Source organism: Haliaeetus albicilla, chromosome 6, assembly GCF_947461875.1.
Source record: "Haliaeetus albicilla chromosome 6, bHalAlb1.1, whole genome shotgun sequence".
NCBI lineage: Eukaryota > Metazoa > Chordata > Aves > Accipitriformes > Accipitridae > Haliaeetus > Haliaeetus albicilla.
The window spans coordinates 2,107,180-2,130,434 of record NC_091488.1 but is presented as its reverse complement, the minus strand read 5'-3'; the positions used below and the strand labels follow the sequence as shown (position 1 = coordinate 2,130,434).

Below are 23,255 nucleotides of genomic sequence, written 5' to 3'. Positions count from 1 at the left end.
ATCGGGAAATAGATGCATTTTAGCTCCTCTTTCCTGAGCAATGTTTTCTGCCATTTTTCTCTCAAAAATCTTTACTTTTAAGGTATCTATTACCAGCCCCATGTATGTTATGGCTACTGGCTTTCTGCCGCAGGTAAAAAGTCAGACTGATGCAGCCCTGCGGGTATCATTCCGGAGGGAGTTTGCTAAAGCCGGGGGCCAGCAGTCTGTCCGGCGTTGGAGCCGGCGCAGCCTGGTCCGACCCGTGAGCCCCAGCTGCAGACCGGGCTGGGGCGGCTGGGTGAAACCCAGCAGGGGCTGGAAAAGGTCAAAAAGCCTTTTCCCACAGGTCCTCTTGGCAACCAAGAGGCGTATTTCTAGCACTAAGGCGTCACATTTGCAGTTTGTGGTGCCCGTGGGTAAATTTTGCCGGTAAAATCGCATTTTAAACACTCGCGGCTTAAGTTGGCTCAGGGTGGGCTTTCCTTCCTTACCGCCTGTGACTAAACGAGGTGAGAACTGGTGTGACTGGGCGAAGGAGGGTGGTCCAGTGGTTTGGGTGTTATTGTAGGATTTGGGTGATTTACACTTAAATGCTGATTCTGGCACCCACTTTCTGTTTGACCTTGACCAAACTGAAGCAGACCCAGGTGCCTAAAGACACTTTGGTGTCCAGTACTCATTTGTTTAAAGTCCAATGAAATCAGGGAGCGTTAGAGTAATATGCAGAACTTCAAAAGCTTTCTAGCAGCTTTGGTTTTTTCCTTTCCATCTTTAAAACGGAGATGGAAGCACTTCTCTGTCCCACGGGAGTGCTGTGATGATGCATACGTTGAAGGCATAAGTGCTCGGAAACCACGATAATGTCTATACACTTGTCCCACCCCTTGTGAGTTTTGCCATTTACCAGCTGTGTGTTTGTTTATCAGTCACTGTTATATGCATCATAATTTCCTTCTCACAGGCTAATATTAACATCCCAATGGGAGCATTTCGACCTGGTGCAGGCCACCCTCATAAAAGAAAAGAACTTACACCTGAAGAAGTGGAGGAGGTAAGAAAAAAAGGGGGGGGCGTGATTTTTTTCCCAGGAGAATCCCTGCCACTGATGGAAGAAAGCCTTTTAATCAATCTTATGGCACTGCACGCCAATCTTAGGTACCACAGCTGATCATTCATGGAAATAAATGGCCACCAACTAAACACTTCATATATACATAGTTCTGGTTTTGATGCCAAGGCACCTACAGGAATTTAACTTGTTTCAAAGGTGCGTAGCTCTGCTTCAACAGCAGGATGATATCTGCTGTCAGGAAAGAAAGCCAGGATTTCACCAGTGGTATTTATCTAGATGGGAGTTGATGCGATACAGCAGGAAAAGTTATAGCAAGGCTTTGGAAGAATATGCTACTACCTGCTGCCCCCATGGTTTGATTTCTTGTTACAGCTTAGCAATAGTGGAACAGGTTTTCAAACCTGACACTTTTTGGAATATTTATCAACAAGGAAAAATTGAGTGTGAAGACACTTGCAAATTAAAAACAGAAATTGTGAACCCGTTCACCTGCAAAGGGGTGAAAATACTCCATTTCAGATTGAATTCTGTGTTTTCATGCTTATATTTTACAGGGAGTATTTAACACTGAGTTTTGAATATAAAATCCAATTTATACCTTAACCAACATTGATCACAAAGGTTATGATTAAAACCAGATACCGTATTTCTGGATGATATTTAGCGTCTTATTTACCATGAACTTTTATAATAAATAAGAACTAAAACCAACGGTAGAGGAAAAGGCATGCAGTGGCACTGCTGGTGATTCAGCCCCAAACGAGAAGGAGCCAGATCAGTTTTGGACAAATCATCTGCTCCTTCTGACCTGCTAGAGGCACTTAAAATGGTCAGGTTTAGTTATGCAAGAGCTAATTCTTCCTTTTCTGCCTAAATCAGACAGATTTTTTTTTTTCTGAATTCTGACATATTTGCTCGAAATAGTGCTCTGTTTACAAAGAACTTTCCTGAAGAAATCAAACCCAGCCTGACTTAACTCTTCTTAAGAAGGTTTTAAAAACCCAAAACCAAACGTAGGAAGTGACCTTGAACACATATTGTGGCTTTCTCCCCTGGAAAGAAATCAAAGCATATTCTCTCTGCAGTAATTAAACTGATGAAGGAATGCATGTTATTAAGCAGAAACTAATATAGCATGTGTGAATTCTGGTAGTGTTTGAAAAATAAAATAAATGACTAGTGCTGATAATTAGATTTGGTTGGGTAATCAAATATTGCTTTGCTTCTCAGTTACGTGAATACAATATATGAGACAGACATTATGGAATGAAAGTTCTTGGCTCCAGTTTTATAGCCAATATGCAAGCAAACCAATGGGAGTACAGACTACAGAAACAGATCTTGTAATAGGAATAGAATAAAAACGCTACCAGTGGGCTTGTCAGTTTTCTCATCTCGTTAAGTCTTGCAATACAGCTTGTGATTCTTCAGAGCAGCTTTGGACAAATACAACTTTTGCTGACAGCACTTAGCATTTTTCACTATATTTTAAAATCTTGGCAAAGGAGATGAGGGAAATATGGGTCTTACTCAAAGGGATGGTGGAGCCAGATGGGAACGCGTATTTTTGAAGGTCAGCGGAGTGGACATGTTAACACGAAAAGAAATGGGGGGTGGTAATTTCAGAAAATAACTCTTCGGTCAGAGCTTTTCCATGCATGTATTTGTTAACTGTTGTTGTATATCTAAGTCACTCTTCAGGCTTCCTTCAATAAAACTGAAAGCCAAGGTCTGATCTCAGCTGTGCATTGCGCACGGGGTGGGTGATATAGGGAGGGGTGCAGTCATAAATAGCACACACCTGAGATTAGAGGGAAAGCTAACATCAATTTATGGAGTGCAAAGTCCCCAAAACATGGTCAAAGTTTGCACCATTTGTACTATGAAAGGAATGGTATTGTAGATGACTTGAACTGGTATTTTTAACATAGTATCTGCTATGCACTAATAAGAGCTAAGGGGCTGGGGGAACGCTAGTTTTTCTTGATTATTCAGATTAGCTAGCTGTGCAAGAAAACTGTCAAAGGGAACAATACAAGCTCATGGCATCTTTGACTGCTGATACAATTTTGTGCATCCCGCCCCCCGGAAAACCTTCTGTATCAATTTACTTACTCTCCTGCTGTGCTTTGCTACCGTTTCAGGATGTTAGATCATTAAGCTATCTATTAGACAGTATGTATAGTAGCTGGGGCTGGATTACTGGCTGGGATTTTAAATGATCAGGCAGAAACACTAGTGCAATGTTATTAATTAGTAGTATCTTGTATTAACTAATAGTGTATTAGCTAAAAAGTGAGAAAAGATAATACCAATTTACTAAGCCAAGCAATATAATTGTTGCTTCAGTTTTCTTCTGTATTGTGATCTCTAGAAAGTTCTTAGAGATCAGATAGGAAGAAAATTTCAGTTTTCTAAAATTCCTTGTTTATTTGCTACTTGACGTTGCAAAAAGTCTGCTTCCTGATTAGCAGGTAGTGCATTAGTCAACAGAAAAAAGAGAGGCTTACTGGCCAATAATATCTGACAGATAACTTTGGAATTTTAAAAATGAAGTCAAATATTAAGACTTGACTGTTCACAGTCGATACACCTTTCCAAAAAGGGTGACTAATAAATCTAAATACTGAATTAACTCCCAAAAGCCCATTCCAAGAGGACATTCACAAAGTAATCAAAAAAAAGAAAAAATAATTTCCTTGTGAAATTATTTGCGGTAAAATATTAATTCACCTCTAAACCTCCATGATTCCCCCTGTATGCCAGCTTTATAAAATACAGAACAGGCTGGAAGAACCTTAAACTCCCCACTGGAAAACTACTCCTTCAAAACATTGCTCAGTCTAGAATAGAAATTGTCTACAATACATGCTCTACATCACCTAGGAGCAATAGCACAGCCGAGGCAGGACCAAGGGCTGAAATACTGTGGTCCATTGGGAAATTAGCCAAGCTGCTCGCTATTGTGCAAGTGCTGTTATTTAGCCTGTATTTTTACAGTGTCAGCAAAATAGCTGTCAGGCAATACCCTAATTCAAACACAGAATGACAAAACCCCTTCTGGTCTTGCAACTGAGGTTAAGAAAAATTAAACATCAACTCAAGCTGAGTTTGGGTGGAGCTTTTAGGGTCCATTACCTACTATCGTAGCTCTTCTCCAGAGCTGCAGAAGTGCATGATGGTCTTCCTCCCCTGGCCGGCAACTATGAAACTCTGAAAGAAATTAGATGATAAAAATGGTTCGCCTGCTTTTTTCCCTAAAATATGAAGGACCTGGGAGTTGCCTTTAATGCTCCACTCAGTTAATTTTCTGCTAATTGTCTGACACTGTAAATTCTTACTCATTTACCAAAAGATCCACGTTTCTCTGCACTGAGCACCTTCTAATATTTTTTTCAGAATGTTTTGAAAACATTTTAGACAACAACCAACAGAATAACCTATGTCTTCCTGCCCTCCTGCCCCACTTCCCCTCAATTTCCATTGAGATTGCATTTAGTATAAAAACAGCCTTTCCTGTTTCTCAAATAACTGAACTACGCTCGTGCTCGAGAGGTTGCTGTTGCGGCAGTAAGGTCACTGGTATCCTTTTGTGCAGAGTGTTCCTGCTTCGACAGAGGAGGAGAGAGACAAGAAACATCTCCCAGGAGCTAAGAAACTCCCAGGTCCTGCTGTCAACTTGTCAGAGATTCAGAACGTAAAGAGTGAGCTGAAATTTGTCCCCAAAGCTGAACAGTAGCTGGAACAAGCAGGTGAGTAAAAGAAAGGTTATTTGCATGGCTCTAGGAGAAGCAGGCTGATCCAGAAACCTCGTTGTGTCAAAAGATGCCTTTCCAATTACTTCAGAGGACCTGGAATCGCACCCCATATTTCAAAGACAAAATATAAGAAGAAAAGGTCAAAATCCTTGGAATTCTCTGTTATTTCAAACACGGAGCATGTAGGAGACTATATCCAATGATATATGGCACCCATCAACCAGCCTAACAAAAAGTGTATTCAGCTATTAGGAATATTGAAGCCAGCTTAAGAATACCAGCTTCTTGCTTCACGAGCACAAGTTCCAGTTTCACAGAATATAGGACTTGTATTTGTACACTCTAACTACAGATAAATGTTTTACAATGCAAATAAATTTATTGCAGTGATGGACAAGTAGATCAGTATTTTTAAAACGCTCCTTTGGAACATTAGATATTTGCTATTATTTTCTTTCTTCATCAATGACATGGACAGTGGGATCGAGTGCCCCCTGGCAGGTTTGCAGATGACGCCAAGCTGAGTGGTGTGGTTGACACACCTGAGGGACAGGATGCCGTCCAGAGGGACCTGGGCAAGTTCCAGAAGTGGGCCCATGTGAACTTCAGGAGGTTCAACAAGGCCAAATGCGAGGTCCTGCACCTGCGTTGGGGCAACCCCCCCAGTATCGATGCAGGCTTGAAGGACTTGTGCGTACTGGCTGGACGTGAGCTGGCGATGTGCGCTCACAGCCCAGGAATCCAGTCATCTCCTGGGCTGTATCACCAGCAGCGTGGGCAGCAGGTCGAGGGAGGGGATTCTGCCCCTCTGCTCCCATCGGGTGAGACCCCACCGGCAGTTCCGCGTCCAGCTCTGGGGTCCTCAGCACAGGAGAGACAGGGACCTGTTGGAGCAAATCCAGAGGAGGGACATGAAAATGACCAGAGGGCTGGAGCACCTCTGCTGTGAGGAAAGGCTGAGAGAGTTGGGGTTGTTCAGCCTGGAGAAGAGAAGGCTCTGGGGAGACCTTATTGTGGCCTTTCAATATATAAAGAAGCCTTATAAGAAAGGTGGGACAGACTTTTTAGCAGGGACTGTTATGATAGAACAAGGGGTAATGGTTTTAAACTAAAAGAGGGCAGATTCAGACTAGATACAAGGATGGATTTTTTTATGCTGAGGGTGGTGAAACCCTGGCACAAGTTCCCCAGAGAGGTGGTCGATGCCCCATCCCTGGAAACATTCACGGTCAGGCTGGACGGGCCTCTGAGCAACCTGGTCTGGTTGAAAATGTCCTTGCTCATGGCAGGGGGGTTGGACTAGATGACCTTTAAAGGTCCCTTCCAACCCAGACCATTGTGTGATTCTAAGATTATTTTATTTAAAAGGAAATACTCAGCACTACAATGCAAATTTTGGAATAATTTCCATCTGACTTCAAGCAAGGCCCATAAGCCTCTCTTGTTCTACATCCTGAGCCTTAAAGAAATCAATTATCCTTTCTGTCCATGAAATTATCCTCTGATTTTCTTTGAAAAGCCTGAGTCAGTAAAGATGCATCAGGCAGTTACAATGAAAATTCAGATGTACAGAGAAGTTTCAATACAACCCCCCCCAGCTACAGTAAGAAAAGGACAGCTGTGCCACAGAGTAGTCACCTGAATGGCCAGTTGTGCCTGTTGACACAAGTCCTTTTTATCGTGAAGCGAGGCAGAGGAGCTAAGCTGGGTAGAAGGGCATCAACTGGAATTTGCTGCAGAGAAATGTAAATGAAGAGCAAGAGAAAACAGAAAGCAGTGCAAAAGGGTTCTGGGAATGCAGAAGTGCTATGGACCAGGAATTTTGAAAGAAATGGGGTATAATTTGAGTGAATTGCCCCAATGCACACTGCAACATTAACTTTTTTATGTACAGCATAAATATGCCATTTAGAAGGAAAAAGCGTTTAGTTTCTTTCTTGCTTTTACCCTGCTGTGTCATAATGTTCCTGTTATTTTAAAGAAACAGGAGTCTTTCTCTTCAGAAAACTTGGGAAAAGGAAAACTAACATTTTGTAAAATGTAACATTGCAGTCATTGCACTAAAGCAGTGCCCAGAGAAATATGAATTTTTAATGTGAGGCTTTAAAGAGGTTTTTCTCTGTAAGAGATATTTAGACATAAATTTAACCCCAGATTTATTCTCAGATGATTGGTATTTTCAACATTAAAACAGTGTTTAATAATTAGCTCACTGAGAGTCTGACAGAAACATTTAGGGCATGCACAGAGAGTCCTCCAGAGAAAAGATTTCTACAGAAAGGTCAGCAAAGTAAAGGGCATCTTGAAGGCTGTGAGGTCATTATGAAGTCATTTCTGTCTCCACCTTTCCTTTGATCTTGTATTGGTTGTCAGATTTTGGATAGTACAGTCAGAGATCATATCTGAAAACTTAGTTTCTAGAAGAGCTGCAGGCACAGTACTCACTGGAGAGTAGGAGTTTGGGTTTGGTTGCAGGGCAGAACTATTTATGTGCATAAATTCCACATAAAATTGAGATGTAAATCAATCACTTGCCACATCCAGAAGCCTTGAACGGTACTAAATCTAAGGATTGTCTCCCATAGAGGACATTAATCAGTTCAGTTGTTTTAGGCATGACCTGCAGCCTTGTATAAAATGTGATATAGTCAGTGAATTGTTTTGATTACCTTACTTGCAAGAAATCCACTCTCACATCTGCCTGATACTTTGCTTCATCTCCAAGAAGGGGTTACTGATCACCCTTTGGATGTGATGCTTTCTAAAGAATGGTAAACTGACTGCTCAATAGAATATGCCTGTGCAGAGCGCATACTGATAAATGAGGGTGTTCTTTGGTTTTCACAGTTTTGAAATGAATTTTCTCCCATGTCAGTACAATAAACTTTTCAGATATTCACAGTCAAGGGATTTCCCTTTGATAGTATTTTTATATTTCTTGTGGTACTCTGTAGGAAATACCCACTGAAACTGGTAGAATAACTCCAAATTGTCTGGATAAATCATTTCCATTGTGCTGTGATCCTGTAACATGATATCATAAAAATATCAAAAATATACATAAATATGTCAAAAATACCAAAGGTTTTACAACTACAACAGTTATTTCTAACACTTCCTCCTAGCATTGTCATTTTTCATCGGATAGTTTCAGTAAACTGCAAGTCAACATGATCAGTTTTGGTTTAGTTTTGATCCAGATTTTCTTGCTCAGTTTTACAGAGTGCAAACCCATCAGCAAAAAGAAGGAACCTGCAAAACAGTATGTTGGTTCATTATTTACAAACCCATTCCTACATAATTTACACTTTAGGGTAACTTCTGTTACATATCTTTGGTCTTACTCTTTCACCAAATTAGGAAAGATGAATCGACTTGCTGAGATCATAGTTGTGAGTCTAACAGTTTGTGGGAGGCATGTAATTAGTGAGATGTCATGAAGCTGGATCCACTGAAGGTCATAAAGTGCTTATCAGTTAAGATATTCCTGTAGTCACCCCCTGCTGCTTGTCTATCATCTATAATTAAATAATTAGCATACTCTTCTTTGTCGTAAAGAATTTTTTCTTCCATGGACCTGTAGATGATGTGATTGATGCAGCTAGTTTTAATATACAACATGAGTTGTGAGTCATTTTCCTTTTCTGTGTCTACAGATTTTTTTTGCTGCTTCCTTTCATGTGTGCATATTTCTACATGCACAAGAGCAAAACATGCAAAATAAAGTAGTAACAAAATAGCACACGCTAATCAGCTAAATATACATCCTATTGTATAAGTAATGGTAGGAAGCATTTAATTTGTGGCAAATGGAGCCTGCTATGGCTGAGATTCATTGCTGATTGTTGTCATATCTCATGTGATAACTAGTATGGTGATAATACCTGAAAATGGGCCTGAGCACAAACTGGCATTTCATCTCAGAATACAGATAACTGCAGCCAGTTACTGCTGCAGCTCGTGTTCGTTCTTCATTCTGTACCTCTTCACGTTTTGTGTGGGTGTTTGTGTAACAAGACTTTTTACAATGCACCGTGAAGGGCCAGGGAGTCTGAATGCTGGACTTTGGTTTTAAGGGACCTAAACCTTCAGCCAGAGTGGTCTAGTCTTTTCCTCTTGAAGAAGACTTTCCTACTTACTGAAGGAGCTTCTCAAAAGGCAAAAAGGGAAATTTACTGACTCGAAGTTACAAAAAAGTCTGTCGTGGACATGCGGGCAGCATTCCTGGCACTGTGTTCTGGTTGGGTTTGGAGAAAGGGCTTCTGAAGACCCCCATCACAATGGTGATGAGATGGTTTCTCAAGGAGTGACAAACCGTGCTGCTGGTACTTGTAGATAACCTGTTATCTTTACCTGGAACTCTACTGCGGAGGGTGGTTTAATTGCAGAAGGTAGTTCTGTTGTCAGGCTACAGAAGCAAGAGAGATGTCTTCTGAGGGCAGAGAACAAACAGCTAGCAAAAGCTTCCCAGGGCAGCTTAGCCTTTGCATTACTTGCAGCATTACCTCTTCTGTAACATACTGGAAATCCTGCCCTGCAGAAAAAGAGTAATCTTGTCAGCAGAGCAGCCTCTGACATGGGCATCGCTTGGGGAAGAAAGAGAGAGAAAGGGGGAAAAAAAGAAGTCCCTTGGGGAATAGAGCTCTTATATCCATACCTACAAGGTGTTCCTTGGTGTTGCTATTAATTATTTACAAAACCTGTCAATTACCCTGGGCTAAAAATACACATTATAACTTTGTCCACCAAGTACTGCGGATTTTAATTACAGTTTCGTGCTATATACTGCTCTTAAGCTGCGTCTCAGTTAACAGTAGCTGTCTACTCTCCCGGTGTCACTCTCTGACACGCAGGTCAATGATTGTGTCCTATTCCTGTGTTCCCATGGACCAGAGGGATACAGTTAAACTGCTGCCTTTCGTTCAGAATTCCCAGATTAGCAGCACTTGGGGATTTCATGCCCAGCCATCCATTTTGCCAGGTCACTTCTGTTTGTAAAACTGTCCTAAGAAACTAGGTAATTGAGGGGGTTTAGGATTTTTTTAACAGCATGTTTAAGGTTCTTTTGGTTTGCCTTCCAGGTTTTTTGAGTATATTTATGTCATGCTTTCAGGCTTTAAAACAGAAGAGCTAGAAATTTCTTTTCAAAGAGAAAACTGGAATCCCCAGGACATAGTTTAGTATCAGAGGAACCTTTGAAATTGTGCTATCTCCTCAAGCAAAAAAAGTTACTCGTGTTTTGTTTCCCAAAGTTTTCAGTGTTCAGAAGTAAAAATTTAGTGCATTGTCTCTGACACAGCCTGCAGCTGTCCGTCGCGGACCAAAAGTCTCTCCTCCATGGACACCACGCTGTGGTGAGCCCCCAGCATGTCATTCCTCAGGGCTTTGCAAGTCGAGGAGAGGTTTCCTTCTCATTCTCTTGGTGAATGGTGGAAGTGGGGAGGAAAGCAGACTGGAGAGACTCTGCTTTCTAGATGCCTAAGAAAGCTTGCAGGTATGTGTTAGGAGGTTGATTTTGCTGAGTAAAGAACAGGGCATCTTATGAAAAACAAATGCTTCTACATAAACTAGTTAGGAAAAGATTGTGTTTGTGGTTTTGAAAACTAATAACTTCAAAACAAACACTGAAAAATCAGAAAACATTTTTCTCCAAAGCAAACTACAAGAACGGATGCTTGTATTTTTTCAAAACACAAAATATGCAAAAAAAAGGTCTTTTATTTCCAAACTGTGTCTTTGAGCAGAGGTTTTTGTTACTGGAAGAGACAAGCACAAAGTAATAACTCAAAGAACCCTCTACTAATTTTTAGAACGTGAGCATGCAATTTACTTCTCTACCTTCACTGTAGTCGAGAGTTTGCAGACATGTAGAGATGAACAAGCCTCTACACACAGGCAGAAGAAGTTTCTTCATTGAGCCTCTTGCTTTGAAACGTTAATGCCCTTAAAGTAACAAAATAATTCCCACGCTAGCAATGTGGTCCCACAAATCTCTGCTCCATTCCCGAGTAAGAACCATCAGTTTGTGAGAGAAAGTTCCAAGTATTTTGTTTGAAAGCTGAAAAATATCCCTTTTTTTTTTTTAAAGTCACTGCTATTTAATAACTGCTTTCCTGTGGTCACTCTGTTGATTACTTGGTCCTGAACTTTTATTGTCAGACTCTTTTATACAGAAACCCCTATGTTTCCATCAGTGCTGTTCACGTCAGGTTTTTGTAAGAACTAAACTTTTCAGTCAATCCCCTGAGTTAGATGCAATTTCTAGGGTGACATCCCTCAAATGAAGCTCCCAAAGGCAGGGGGCCTCCTGAAGGTGCCAGGCGGGGAGGGATCGGTGGAGTGTGAAGATGGGGTACAGTCAGCAGGCTTTTTCTTGCTTCTCTCTGCTATGTGTATTAAGAGGTAGTATGAATGAACTGCAGCATTAAACAAGAAGTACCACTGGAATGTATTCCTCTTGGAAATCTCAGAACAGGGTATCAGGAATCCCTAAAACTGTAGCTATTTGCTGTGTGAACAGATCCTGGTATTTAGAGAAGGTCCTGTGACTTAAATGACGCTTACCCCGAGGCACACGCATATAAACCTGGGCAGAACTAATTGTAACCAGGGAACCGTGGGCAGTAGAAACTATTTGGAGAATGGGAAAGAGATCATACTGACCATTATTAAAGAGTTAGGAGTGAGATGAAAGCGATGCTGTTCCTCTGTACCTGGGAACTGTCCCGCCAGCGTTGGGTATGCCTGGAGCACTCAGAAGCTGTAATGACAGGCATCATCAGACACCCAAAATAATAATCAATTCCAGTCTCTCTAACCTTACGCAGTTCCAAATGTATTCAGCAGAAAGGTTTTCAAGTGCCTACATCAGAGGGAAAAGGCTAACTGCTTTTGAATACATTAAGCGCAACTTCCTACGTTATTAACAGCTCAGATAGTTTTATCAAATCTACATAAATTGTAGCCAATTAAGCTGACAGTATGATCTGAAATATCACGGCTCTGATGTGATAATAAAATGAATTTTTTTCCTAAATTTAGTGCCTCATCATTCTGTTTTATAGTTTTTATTCGCTGCACTTGATAAAAGACTACCTAATCCTGCTTTCACAGCCTTGTGCTGAAGAACCACCTGAATCACTGCGTCACTGTACCTTGTCATCTCTCGCAGAGGTGGCTCGATGCTGCATGAGCCTTGCGACCCCTGTCTGGGAGCAGACCATCTACCAGCGTCACCTGCTCTGCGCTCAGGATTACGCCCACTTCAGCCACCAAATTGGTCCTTGTGTGCCTTGTTTTGGAAAATGCAGCTCTTTTTAGTGCCAAGGCTACCTCTATTTCACACTTGTTCGCAAATTCTTTCGGAGAATGAGTAACATCGTATAGTGGTAGAGCTGACCGTGCACAGGTAGAACATCGTGTACAGGTGGAGCTCACCATTACAGTGAGCCCAACATCTGTTGCCCAGTCGGCAACACTACCGGGGAAATATTACGCTCCAGATGTTGTTGGTTTTTGCTGTCCCCACCTGCTGCCGTTTCAAACTCCTAATTCCCCTTTGACTTGCAGCAGCCATCTCAAATACACCGTGTTTCCATGCACTAAGAGAACAAAGTGCACAGCATAAATAAGCCTTTCCTATGGGAATATGTATTGGTTTTACTCTCGGGGTTGGTCGTACTTGATTTTTCACATTTGATTTGCTGCAGGTTGTAGCTAGCTGAAAGGAAACTCAGCTGAACTAACCTTTACTTGAACTTGGGAACAAGTATAAAGTCTGGTTTTCTCTCCCTCCGTTTAGTGGTTATATCAGTAAGGCTGTATTCGTTTCTGACCACAAAAAGCTGAGCTCCATGTACAGGCGTGGATTCAATAAAAGCAGAATAAACCCCTCAGACTTGTTGTTCAGAACTTCCTCCCTCACTTTGGTAAAGTTGCCGTAATATTGCTTTTAATTTAATAATTCAGTTACTCAACTGATAAAAAAACATATCGAGTCCTTCAGCTTTTAGCTCTCCTGGGTCTTTGTTCCTGTGTGTTGCCTTGGAGCGAACCTCGTCTTAAAATTGCTGTTGCTCCCGCACAGCCTCGCAGAGCTTTTCACGGTACGGCAACGTAATCTCGGAGCAAACAATAGCTGCGGCCGCGAATGCACTTAGGGAAGAGGAGGGCGATGGCCGTACTTGCCCTCCTTCCTCCGAACTGCGGGAGAGGCAGGCTAACCGGCCGTGTCCGCGGCCCCGTTAGTGCCTTTTAGCAGCGGTGGTAGCGGCTATACTGGTGCGCCCAAGGAGAGAGCAGGGCTGGCACAATTGCTTTTACCGAGGAAACATCAAAGAACAAAAAACTTCCCCCAAAGCCAAACCGCTCCTGGTCTGAGGGAAGGAGGGTGACAATAGCTAGATGGTGTTATTTCAAGGCTTTGAAAGGTGCTGCCTTTATATAGGAGATGAAACCAACACAAAGCGTGTACTGAAATGGAAGAAAGTACAAACCCGAAGACCTGAAACCAAATATATGAGCTGAAATAGGCAGAATGCAAGGAAAAGCAAACCTCCGGTTGTTTCTGCGTTTGCTAATCATGCTGTTCTTGAGTGCAGCATCCTTCCCAAAGATTGTCAAAGACCAGGATAGTGTATGTCCTCTGCTGTAATTAAGTAAGGATCTCGGACCTTTTACTTTTGCATTTCTCAATTTCCTTGGTTTTGTGGTTTTGTCAGAAAACAGTTGAATTGACCTGTCTCGTCAGGGTTTGAATGGAAGCATTTATTTGGGGGGAAAAAAAAAAAAAATCATTCTCCCTTTCAGTTCTCAAGACAAGAAGAGCTCTCTCTGTGATGACAAGAGGCATATTTTCAGTTTTTCAGCCCATTTTGCTGAAAGTAAAGTGAATTCAGATGGGTATATCTCACATGTACCTTTTTTTTTAGTTTAAGCCCTTCCTTCAAAAAGTACCAAATTAGGCAAAGACGTAGTATTGCAGTCCTTTCCACTCTTTACATGCTTTACTTAATTTTACTCTTAACTCTGGCATGGAATAGATTTGCTATTATATGTTAGAACAATTACTTCTGGGGCAAACCAGTCCTGCTTATTTAAGGAGCAGCTAAGGGTTGCCTGCCAAGTTACTGCCTTGACTGCTGCGTCCCAAGGGTGGGATGAAGGCCAGCGTAGTCTTCCCCTGCCAGGGTGCACTGGCACTGCTCGGGGACAAGTCCAGGTCCCTCCCAAGAGGAATCTGGCTGTAAGGAGACACACAAGGTTCCAGAGAGAAGAACAGGGGCTGGAGACCCACGTCTGCCCCGTATTCCCAGTGTCTCTGATCGCACAGGTCCGTTCAGAGAGTCCTGCTCTTCTGCCATCTCAAGAAGACGGTGCTGCCTACGCTGCTAAGAAACCTTGAGCCATCCTGCAAGCAGCATCGTGCAGTGTGTGTGGAGAGCTGTTTGGACACAGCTGATGATAGAAAAAAATTGAAAACGATCAGATTGTCTTCTCCGGGGCTTCAGCAAAATGTCCTGAGTAGAGCCAGGAGCCATTTCCCCTCACACCGGATTTACAGTGCGAACCGTCTCCTCCAGGTTCGCACCTGAGTACTTTTTTAAAAACAAGAAGAACAATTTGAAAACACGCGAGAGAAGGAACGTGCTGGTGGCCCCTCCCGCCCGCCTTGGCTCAGCAATTATCACACATCCCCAGCCACGATGCATGAATAAAGCAAGTCAATCCCTCCTTCTCCTCAAAAGGATTAAAACCCACATTTCAGGCTTCCCTGGAGACTGCAGACTACCTTGGCGGTGGGCCGGGGTGGGGGACCCTTTCTAGACTTTGAGCTAAAGCTAGGCTGCTGTGCAGAAGTGAATTAAAATTAATCCGTAGACAAGAGAGCCTGACGGCAGCTTGGCAATGTGGAGCTGGGCTGGCAGCAAGGGAAACCTGCCTGCGGACGGCCGTGTACCTCCTCTAAAGGCTAATTTGCGTAGCCGCAGTTTCCTCAAGCTTTGCTTTAAGAGAAACCAGGGTAGCCGCGGCTGTGCTTTAGCCTGGCGCGGTTAGGTAGGTGCCGAGGGGGAAGGGATTCGTGGACCCCCCCCCCAAGATTCTGGGTGCTGCGCAGGGTTACGTGTCTCCCTGGTACTCAGCTTGAGCAGGTTTGTCAAAACTCAGGTTTTTGTAGGCGAGCGTGAGCGCAGTTCGAGGTTACGGTGTGTTTGGAGCACGGTTTTGAGGATCGCGGTCCTGGAGCTGGGCACCTTGGGCATCTAAATGGCCGGGGCTCTGCCCCCCCAGCGCTGAGGAGCGCAAGCCCATTGCCGCTCAGTGGGAGCGATGCTCCTAGATCGCTTCGGTGCTTCTCAAAATCCCACGCCAAATCTGAATATGCAAACGGCGTATAGTTCGTTGTTAGGAGCGAATGGGCCCCTGTGTCTCTCTGCGGTCAGACCCAGGACTCGCGCTGGCACGGCTGGGACGCGTGCGTTCTGCCGAGAGCCCTTCTGCAGAGCTGGGCAAGAGACAACCTTTTCCGCAGAAACTGTCCATCGTGTCAGTGCAAATTCAAAACCAAAAGATAATTGGGCGGGGATGCATGCTTTTTAACAGCAGGTGATGCCTCTCACCTTTTCCTTCCGTTGCTCTGTGGAAAACATACTTTTTTTTTTGTTTTCAGTTTGTTGAGTCAGAAAACAATTTTGTGTTGTAAAACAGGGTGTCATGGGAAAGTTTAGTTCTCCTATATATCTTCTACTCAATCCTAATGCTTAATTTCTAAATGCCTGCCTGTCACAGATTGCAAAATCAACTATTAACAGTACAGTCTTGTACAGACAACATGCTGTAAAGCCTTCATTCATGTTTTGAAGAAATCTATTTATTCTGTGGGAAAAAAATGGGCTTGCATTTGAAGCTCTAATAAATGACAAAGCCCTATAAACAAAACATATATATATATATATATATATATATATATATACACTGGTTACTGATGTGAAAGAACCTCATGTATACTGTAGCTGTATGTATCAAATATTAAATGACTTGACAATCAGCTTTCCAAAGAGAGACAATTACCACACTACCTGCAGTAGCTTTGAAGAAGGAAGATAATGTGAGGAATTAAGCATATCCTGCATGGACCAGATGTCAGAATACACAGTTTTCTAATACAGTCAGTTACATGTCAAGTTAAATTAGCAGCTGGAGTATGATGTCTTGCCCTCATGCTTACCCATCTCTGAAGAGATCCTCTGGGTTGTGTACAAGACGGCTGTCAAATTTCCTAGGCTGATTAAGACCTCTCGCTTTTCCATGGCAAGGAGGCCATGAAATCCAGGACAAGAGTGTTAAATATTCAGAAGAGGCTGCAGAGAATGTGCGTTAGGGAAAGGCTCTGCTGGGGTTTGACAGTTAGCAATCACTTTCTTATCACCCTTCCTTTTCCTCCTGTTTGCTGTATTTTTTCAATGTATTTTCCTTCATATGAAGTGCTAGGCGTTTCAGAAAAAGTATTTGCAAAGTGCACAGAGACCTCTCAGTCTCGATTTGAATATTCTGAAACTAAAACCATAGCCAGCTTCCATCTCTTCTGTAACTGTATTTGCAGGGACGTGACCGTTGTCTCAGGCCCTCTTTTTATTGCACGTGCCAGAGTTATATTGAAAGAAAGCAGGTGGATGAATAGTACCGCGATTAATCACGGTTCAATCGTGCTATGATATTATCTGTAGGCATATCAGATGTACACTATATTTATATGGAACAACACTCACTCATACATTATGAATTCTGTTGAGAAGCCATATGACCAGAAGAAAATAGCATTTTTAGAAACTGTAACTAGCGCAGAGAGTCAAATGTGGGCTATTTGCAGTACAGCCTGGGTAAGGTGGCAGAAGAGGCAGGATTCATGATGAATAAATTGGATATCGCTGCCCAAATAGAGACAGCTGAGATTTCTATTTCCTTGCTTGGAGAGGAGCCCCTTCTCAGTGTCTCCAAGATCACAGAGCTTGCTGCTAATGCATTAAAAGTGGAGAAATCAATCTGAGCCAGCTTAGGGATGGGTATTGCTTCAGGAGCGGCAGCGCTTGGCTTGCCCCCACCCCGTCACCCCCAGACTCCCCATCCTCGTCCCGCCGTACGGGGGGGGGCAAGTGCCGTTGCCCTGGCTGCCCCAGCAATGTGCCTTCTTACTTCCAGCCTCTTCTCGACACTAACGGAAAGGAACAGCGTGTCCCGCAGCTCCTTCAGCCCTGCAAAGCGCTAAAATGCAAAAGACTCATTTCTGACAGTCATTTCTCTTCTTGTGCTCACTGGGTTTGTCATTAGTAAAGGCTATTTTCTTTCAAGCCATTAGTTTTCAAATGAAATTGTGGTTTTACCAACTCTACTTATATCATGATTTCAGTACCCCCAAAGGGTTAATGCTGAATTTAGTTGCTTTACACCCTGGTTGTTGGTAGAGTTTGCTGGGGTTGAATTTTTTTTTTTTTTTTTTTTTTTTTGCGGAAAAGAAGGGGAAATAATTGTTACAGAGAGAAAAATCACAGTCAAACCAGATATGTAAATGCTGCGCCGTGACAGTAACTCTTAAGGGAAACTAGAGGGCAGACTTCTAAAATACTTCAGGCTCTGTAAAGCTGCAGGTAGGTACTGCATCGGCTTACCGAAAAAACATTCAATGCTTAACTCCTAGGGGTTTTGCGTGTTTTACCAGCCAAATGCTTTCAAAATACTGTCCTGACATGGCTCAGGCAGCCTATTGCATAAAAATAATAGTCATTGCTGTGTGTCAGCAGCCAAGCTGCTCCTACTGTAAGTCTGCTAATTATTATACCCAATATAACCGAGTTGCCATTTCCTTATCCCTCCCTTTGTCTTAAAGTTGTTGTGTCACGAGTTGTGTCTTACTGTGTACTAGAAATCACTTTGGACTGGATGGGGGGGGCGGTTATTATTATTACCTGGGGGAGTATTGCTTAGCATCTGCATGGGGCTTGGCTTCTGACCCATTCCTTGTGAGTTGTTTACAAAGACCCTTGCAGTGGCAGAGAAAAATGGAGTGAGGTGAACCCTCATGGTCAAATTGCCAAGAAGAGAATGAAATTAATAGAAAATTTATTTGGATTTTTTTTTTTTTAAACTTCTCATGGTTCAGTCTTCAAGTCTGGGGCGGTTTGGGCATGCAGTATAATTTTTAGGGCTTGGAGTTGTCAAAATGAATCTTGAAGGGCAACATTAAAGTGTTTGGCATCACACACCTGACTGAAAGTGGAGATCAGTGCAGCGGGAGGCTGAGGCGGCGGCTGGGGAACCAGTTTGGACGTGCCAATTCGTGTCGTACTGCAGCACCAGGCGCTGCCCTCAGCCGGACCACGATGCTGCAGGAACAGCCGGCACTAAACCATACTGTTTAGAGTTTAAAAAAAACAGAGTATTTCTCCACTGATTTGAGAAACTAACTGTCTCCAGCAACTTCTGGACTTGAGAAACTAACTGTCTGCAGCAACTTCTGGACATGAGGAGTGTTGAGCAGGAATTTGGGTTTCCAAGCCTGGCAGACCTAAAGTCTTTGGCCCTTGGAAGCCCCATCAAGGATCTGCACCAGCCTCTTGGCAGCTGCCGGCAGCCAGCACGGCGGCTGATAAGAAACTGCCCAGATCAGTCGTGCTCAATACTCCGTGTTGCATCAGGAGAACTGCTGAAAGCAAGACGTTTCCCTAAAAAGTTATACTTTCAAAGCATAAACCTTTCCCAGTGGAGGAATGTTCCATCCGAAAATGTTGGACCGGTTTGACTCTTGGCATACTCTAAGGTACAAAAGCTCACTGCATTTTAAATAAACTTCAGCAGCCTCAGCCCATGCCAACTCTCAAACAACAAATCAAGCAAACTCGGCTTTTTCTCCTGTAATTATCCAACCTAATAATTCTCTTGTCATTTTCCCCTTTTGCTTCACTGAAGGAAGAAAGGTTGTGTTTGCAGTACACCAAGATGCTGTTTGCTTCTAGTTTCATTGGCCTGGAATTTGAAATTCATAAACAGTCATGATATAAATATATAAAGCTTTAATCCCAAATTATGTACGTACAAACGGCACCAAAATTCAATTACCTTCAGGACACCCATGATCGGATATTGTTTTATAAAACATTTTTTTGACATAGTCCTTTCTAAAACCAGCATGAAATGCATATTTTCTTCAGGGACAAATGAAAGACAAAGTCTGCCTTGCCAGAGTTTGAACACATGGCTTTTGCAACTCTAACAAGTTAACGCCGAATGCTTAGACCTTTCCCCTCAAACGTTAAAGTTGCATGAGAGATGGAGAGTATTTGCGATGAAAAATGAATGGCAGAGCTAGCATTCTGGAGGATATGTGAACTCTGAAGCATAAAGAGAAATGTTCAGGCAATGTTAAAGTCTGGTAGGAACTGAAAGATCAGGCAGTATAGAAGCTAAGGGGGAGTGGTTACATGTTCGTCGGTGCAGGTGAATTAACGTAATCTACAGCCTGCCTTATACTTTGTTACCTGAAAACTATGATTTATAACAATTTTCCCCTGACCATCTCATATCTGCAAAAGTATGTGTGCTTACAAAACTAACACAGTGATGCTGAGTCATCTTTCGTACACACCAGTACGTCTCTGACGTAACCTACCTCACTGTAAGTACAGGGGAAAGAAAATTGGGTACCTATATCTTAACTTTTGAACATGAATAACCACTGTTAGGCTATGTGTTCAGTCTCAAATGATTAACTGATGCTTATGTGAATTGTTTATCAACTTAATATTTTTTTTATATGTGCTTTTTATCATTCGGTTCCTCAACTTTTTTCGAAAAGGAAAAAGCCGTCGACTCCACAAATGTCAGTAGGCAGCAGAGGCCGATGGCACTTTAGCGATGCCATTAGTGAGGGCACGTGCTTGAGGACTCCGCAGGAATCAGCCAGATATTGCACTTTCCACAGCCTTTGTCCCTGCAACTCTGCCGTCTCCTGCAAAAAAAAATTCAGAATCTCTTGCTTACAATTTTTTATTTAAAAAACACAAATAATTTTTTAAACCATTCTCGGTGTGTGAAAACCATGCAGATACCAGGCAGCGTTGCTTACCACTGGGCGTGCGTCTCTGGGGAAAATGCCAGCTTATTGGGATTATTAAGTGGCAGCCAGCATGACAATAACAAAAGATGTGAGCATTCAGGTGTGAAATCAGAGAACCTTTCCAGCAGCAGCATTTTGCTGTGTGACATGTTGCATTCAGATTTGTGAGAAAGTTTTGTACATAATTTAGAGTAAAGCTTTAATATTTGATGGGAGAGCTAGCAGCAAATGAAGTGCCAGTGTAAAAGAAGTCCAAGGCAAGTGCCTTCCTCCAGAATCTCTTTTGTGTGGTAAACCAACTTACTTGAGAATCATTGTTCATCATTTAATTATGCAGCACAGTTCTGCATTTTAAGAGTTCATATGGCATGAAACACCATGATCTTGAGGGTGATAGCCCACTTGTATCAAGGCTTTCATTGCACTGTTTGAAGGACTGCAATAAGACTGCTGAAAGGATTCAGCTGGAAGAGTCTTTGCCAGTAATGTCAGTAAAATGTCAGTAAAAATAAAGCCAGCTTTCTCCAAATACCAGCCTCCCCAAATCAACTGTTTTTCTAGGAAAACAAAACTAGCTGGCTGGAATTTTCACAGAAAAGCACAGAGCATCTGGGGATCTTCAATTTCCTGAGAAAGAACCAAAATCAAGCACGTTTGTGTGAGAAGCTTTGTTTTACTAGATTTCCAGCTTCCTGTCCACCCCAAATAACAAATGGCATTTCTAAGTACTTCCAACGCCTGTTGCTCGGCGGTTCCAAACCCTTGACGCTATGGGGCTGGGGCAGACGCTGAGATTGTTACCGAATGTTATAGTCCAAGGTAACGACTGAGGCTTGACAAGGCTGCGAGATGCCGCACGGAATGTCCTCCTCCGAGCCGAGCACCTGGCCAAGGCACCCGCAGGGCTGGTGGGGTGAAGCTCTCACCGGCGTGACTGAGACCACCGTGAGAGCAGGCAGCAAGGTTTGGAGAAGGACAAAACGCCTTTGGTCCCCCTGGTTGTGGTGCCCGATGTGGGACGTGGGAGGGTTTGATTTTCGGAGCCGTAGTGGTTGCGGTGGGTTAGCTCACCATCCAACCGAAGGCTGTGTGCCCCCCCCCCAACTCATAAGTCACTTTTGAGACAATCCAGGAATTTGGGGGTTTAGCTTTATAATAATTTGACCGTCTTTAATCCAGGTTACACAGTGCAATACCAGTCGTCGCGTTCTCGCCTCTTGTACTTTAGCTGCAGACGCCCCCCCGGTTATCTCTGCGGTGGGCTACCAAGCGCCGACTGTAGGGAGTCTCTGTGGCAAGAGCACTCACCACCATACACGTTTTCTCCTAGCTGGAAACTTTGCTTTCAGAGATGCATCCCAGTTGAGAAACCCCAGTCATGCAATTATCTCTCAGCAGGCGCATTTCGTATTGCATCAATGCGTGCCTCCTGACAGAGCCTTCATCACTCTCAGTACAACAAAGATGTCCCGTTGTTTTAAATGTCACAGCTTTTTTGGACTTTTAGTAGTTGATTTTTATTGCTGCTTTACTTCTGTACTGAATATTTTATCAATCATTATTTTATTTCCAATAGTGCTTAGCCTGGCCCCTTCTGTACGTATCTTTTTGTCCTGTGGACATCACAATTACCAGTCCATAAGGGGACCTAGCAACATCTTTCCATTTTCACAGTTCATCACCACCACCCAGGTGCATTTCTACTGACGATTTTTCGCCCTGTGCCTGCAAGCTGCTAAGTGGTTTTGGTTATCATTGGAGAAATCAATAGGATTTGTAGCACCTTGAAGGAGGTAATAAGCACTTTGCAGGATCAGCTCTTAGGCCTTGGCTTCCTTACTGATAAATTTGCTACGACAATAATTCCTGAAGTTTCAGCATCTCTGTTAGCCTTTGTCTTGAGAATCTGAGTTGCTATTATGGGGAATGAAAATGAGATAAAACTTAACTGTCCTGGAAATCCCTTTCTAATCTCAGTGCCATAAATTTTTTACTACTTAAGCTCTTCAAGTCATGTGGCTTCGTTAAAAGACTATTTGGGCATACTTGTTAATATGATCAGGGTGATGATACCTTAAAAGTGGGACCAAGCCCTTGAGTGATACCTACACTGTGAATCAAATGCTTTTTAAAGCAGAGGTGGTATAGGTGAATGAGAATAGCTTAACATGAACTCAGAGTACAATTTTTCCCCTATATTGATTAATAGTTGCAAAGAATAATGATTATAGGCACACACCTGCATGAACTTAGCAGGGCTTAGTAAAGTGCCACAGAGGAAAACCGTATTTTTTTTTCCCTTCAGGAGGCAGTAATTGAAAAGGTAGTAAGTACTGCAGCATTTTTCTCATTAACAGAGCTAGAAAGGGCCACTGCAGCTCCTCATCAACAACTTTAATCACAGCGTTTGGTATATACTGCTCGATCTTTGCTTCCCATTATGAATCACAAACGACCTCATGTGCTTCCAAAGCAATTGAAGATGGGGCTGTGAAGACTTTTTATAGGGGCGACACTTTAGTTTATGAGAAGTTGGGGGGAAAATGTTAATGAAAAGCAGAAAAATGAAATGAAAACTTGAATTTAATGTGAGGTAAACATATGTTGCAGCCACTGTGCTTTAAGATGTGTAAACTGTGGAGAGAAAACATTAAGGGTAGCTCCAGAAAAAGTCACAGCAGCAGTAGCAGTACAAATAACAGAAAGTATATCAGAGTCTGTATAGGTTTTTGGTAATACCTTCTTGAGGTGTTATGCATAATCAGTCCTTAAAAATTCAGTGTCTTTATGAACTGCTCAGATATGATAAACTTCAAGATATGCTTTTCCAACTTTAAGAAACTGTTGAGTTTTATCCCTATAAACAATACATTTATACAAGCATCTGTAGTGAATCCATAAGCTAAAAACCCCATGCTCATTAAGGTGCTACTTCATCTAAATGATAACTAGCAGCCCATCACGTGCTGTTTTAGGCAGCTTTCTGATCTCAGCCAAGAGATGCCCAAACAAAAGAAAAGAAATTACTGATAGGACTGAGGAGATGATAGATGGAAAAGTTCAGAACACATTTCCACGCTCTAGAGAATGTAATGTTTGGAACACATTAGAAATCCTAAACCTTTTGAATTAGTACTAGCCAGGAAGTAGAGACATTTGTTGTGGGAAGAAGTTCTTTCTTTTTCACTGGAAATGCTGAAATCTGAGGGCTTTTTAATTTTTTTCACTTTTGAAACTGCTACTAGTTGCAACATCTTGGACTGTTAGGAACCACTTAAGATGATAGCATTTGGGTCACCTACATCTGGGTTCCACTTACCAAGAAAAAAAGAAA

General features: G+C 42.5%; 1 protein-coding gene across 8 annotated transcripts in view; it reads left to right on the top strand.

Annotated features, from left to right (window-relative positions):
- SMPX (small muscle protein X-linked) overlaps positions 1 to 23,255 on the top strand; it is a 39,424-nt gene that overhangs the window by 8,230 nt on the left and 7,939 nt on the right. For all 8 annotated transcript variants that reach the window (XM_069784830.1, XM_069784826.1, XM_069784828.1 and 5 more), the window contains exons 3-4: positions 944 to 1,033; positions 4,653 to 4,806. In XM_069784830.1, coding sequence (XP_069640931.1) covers positions 944 to 1,033; positions 4,653 to 4,793 — 231 coding nt within the window. In that variant the 3' untranslated portion in view covers positions 4,794 to 4,806. The remainder of the gene's footprint in view (positions 1 to 943; positions 1,034 to 4,652; positions 4,807 to 23,255) is intronic.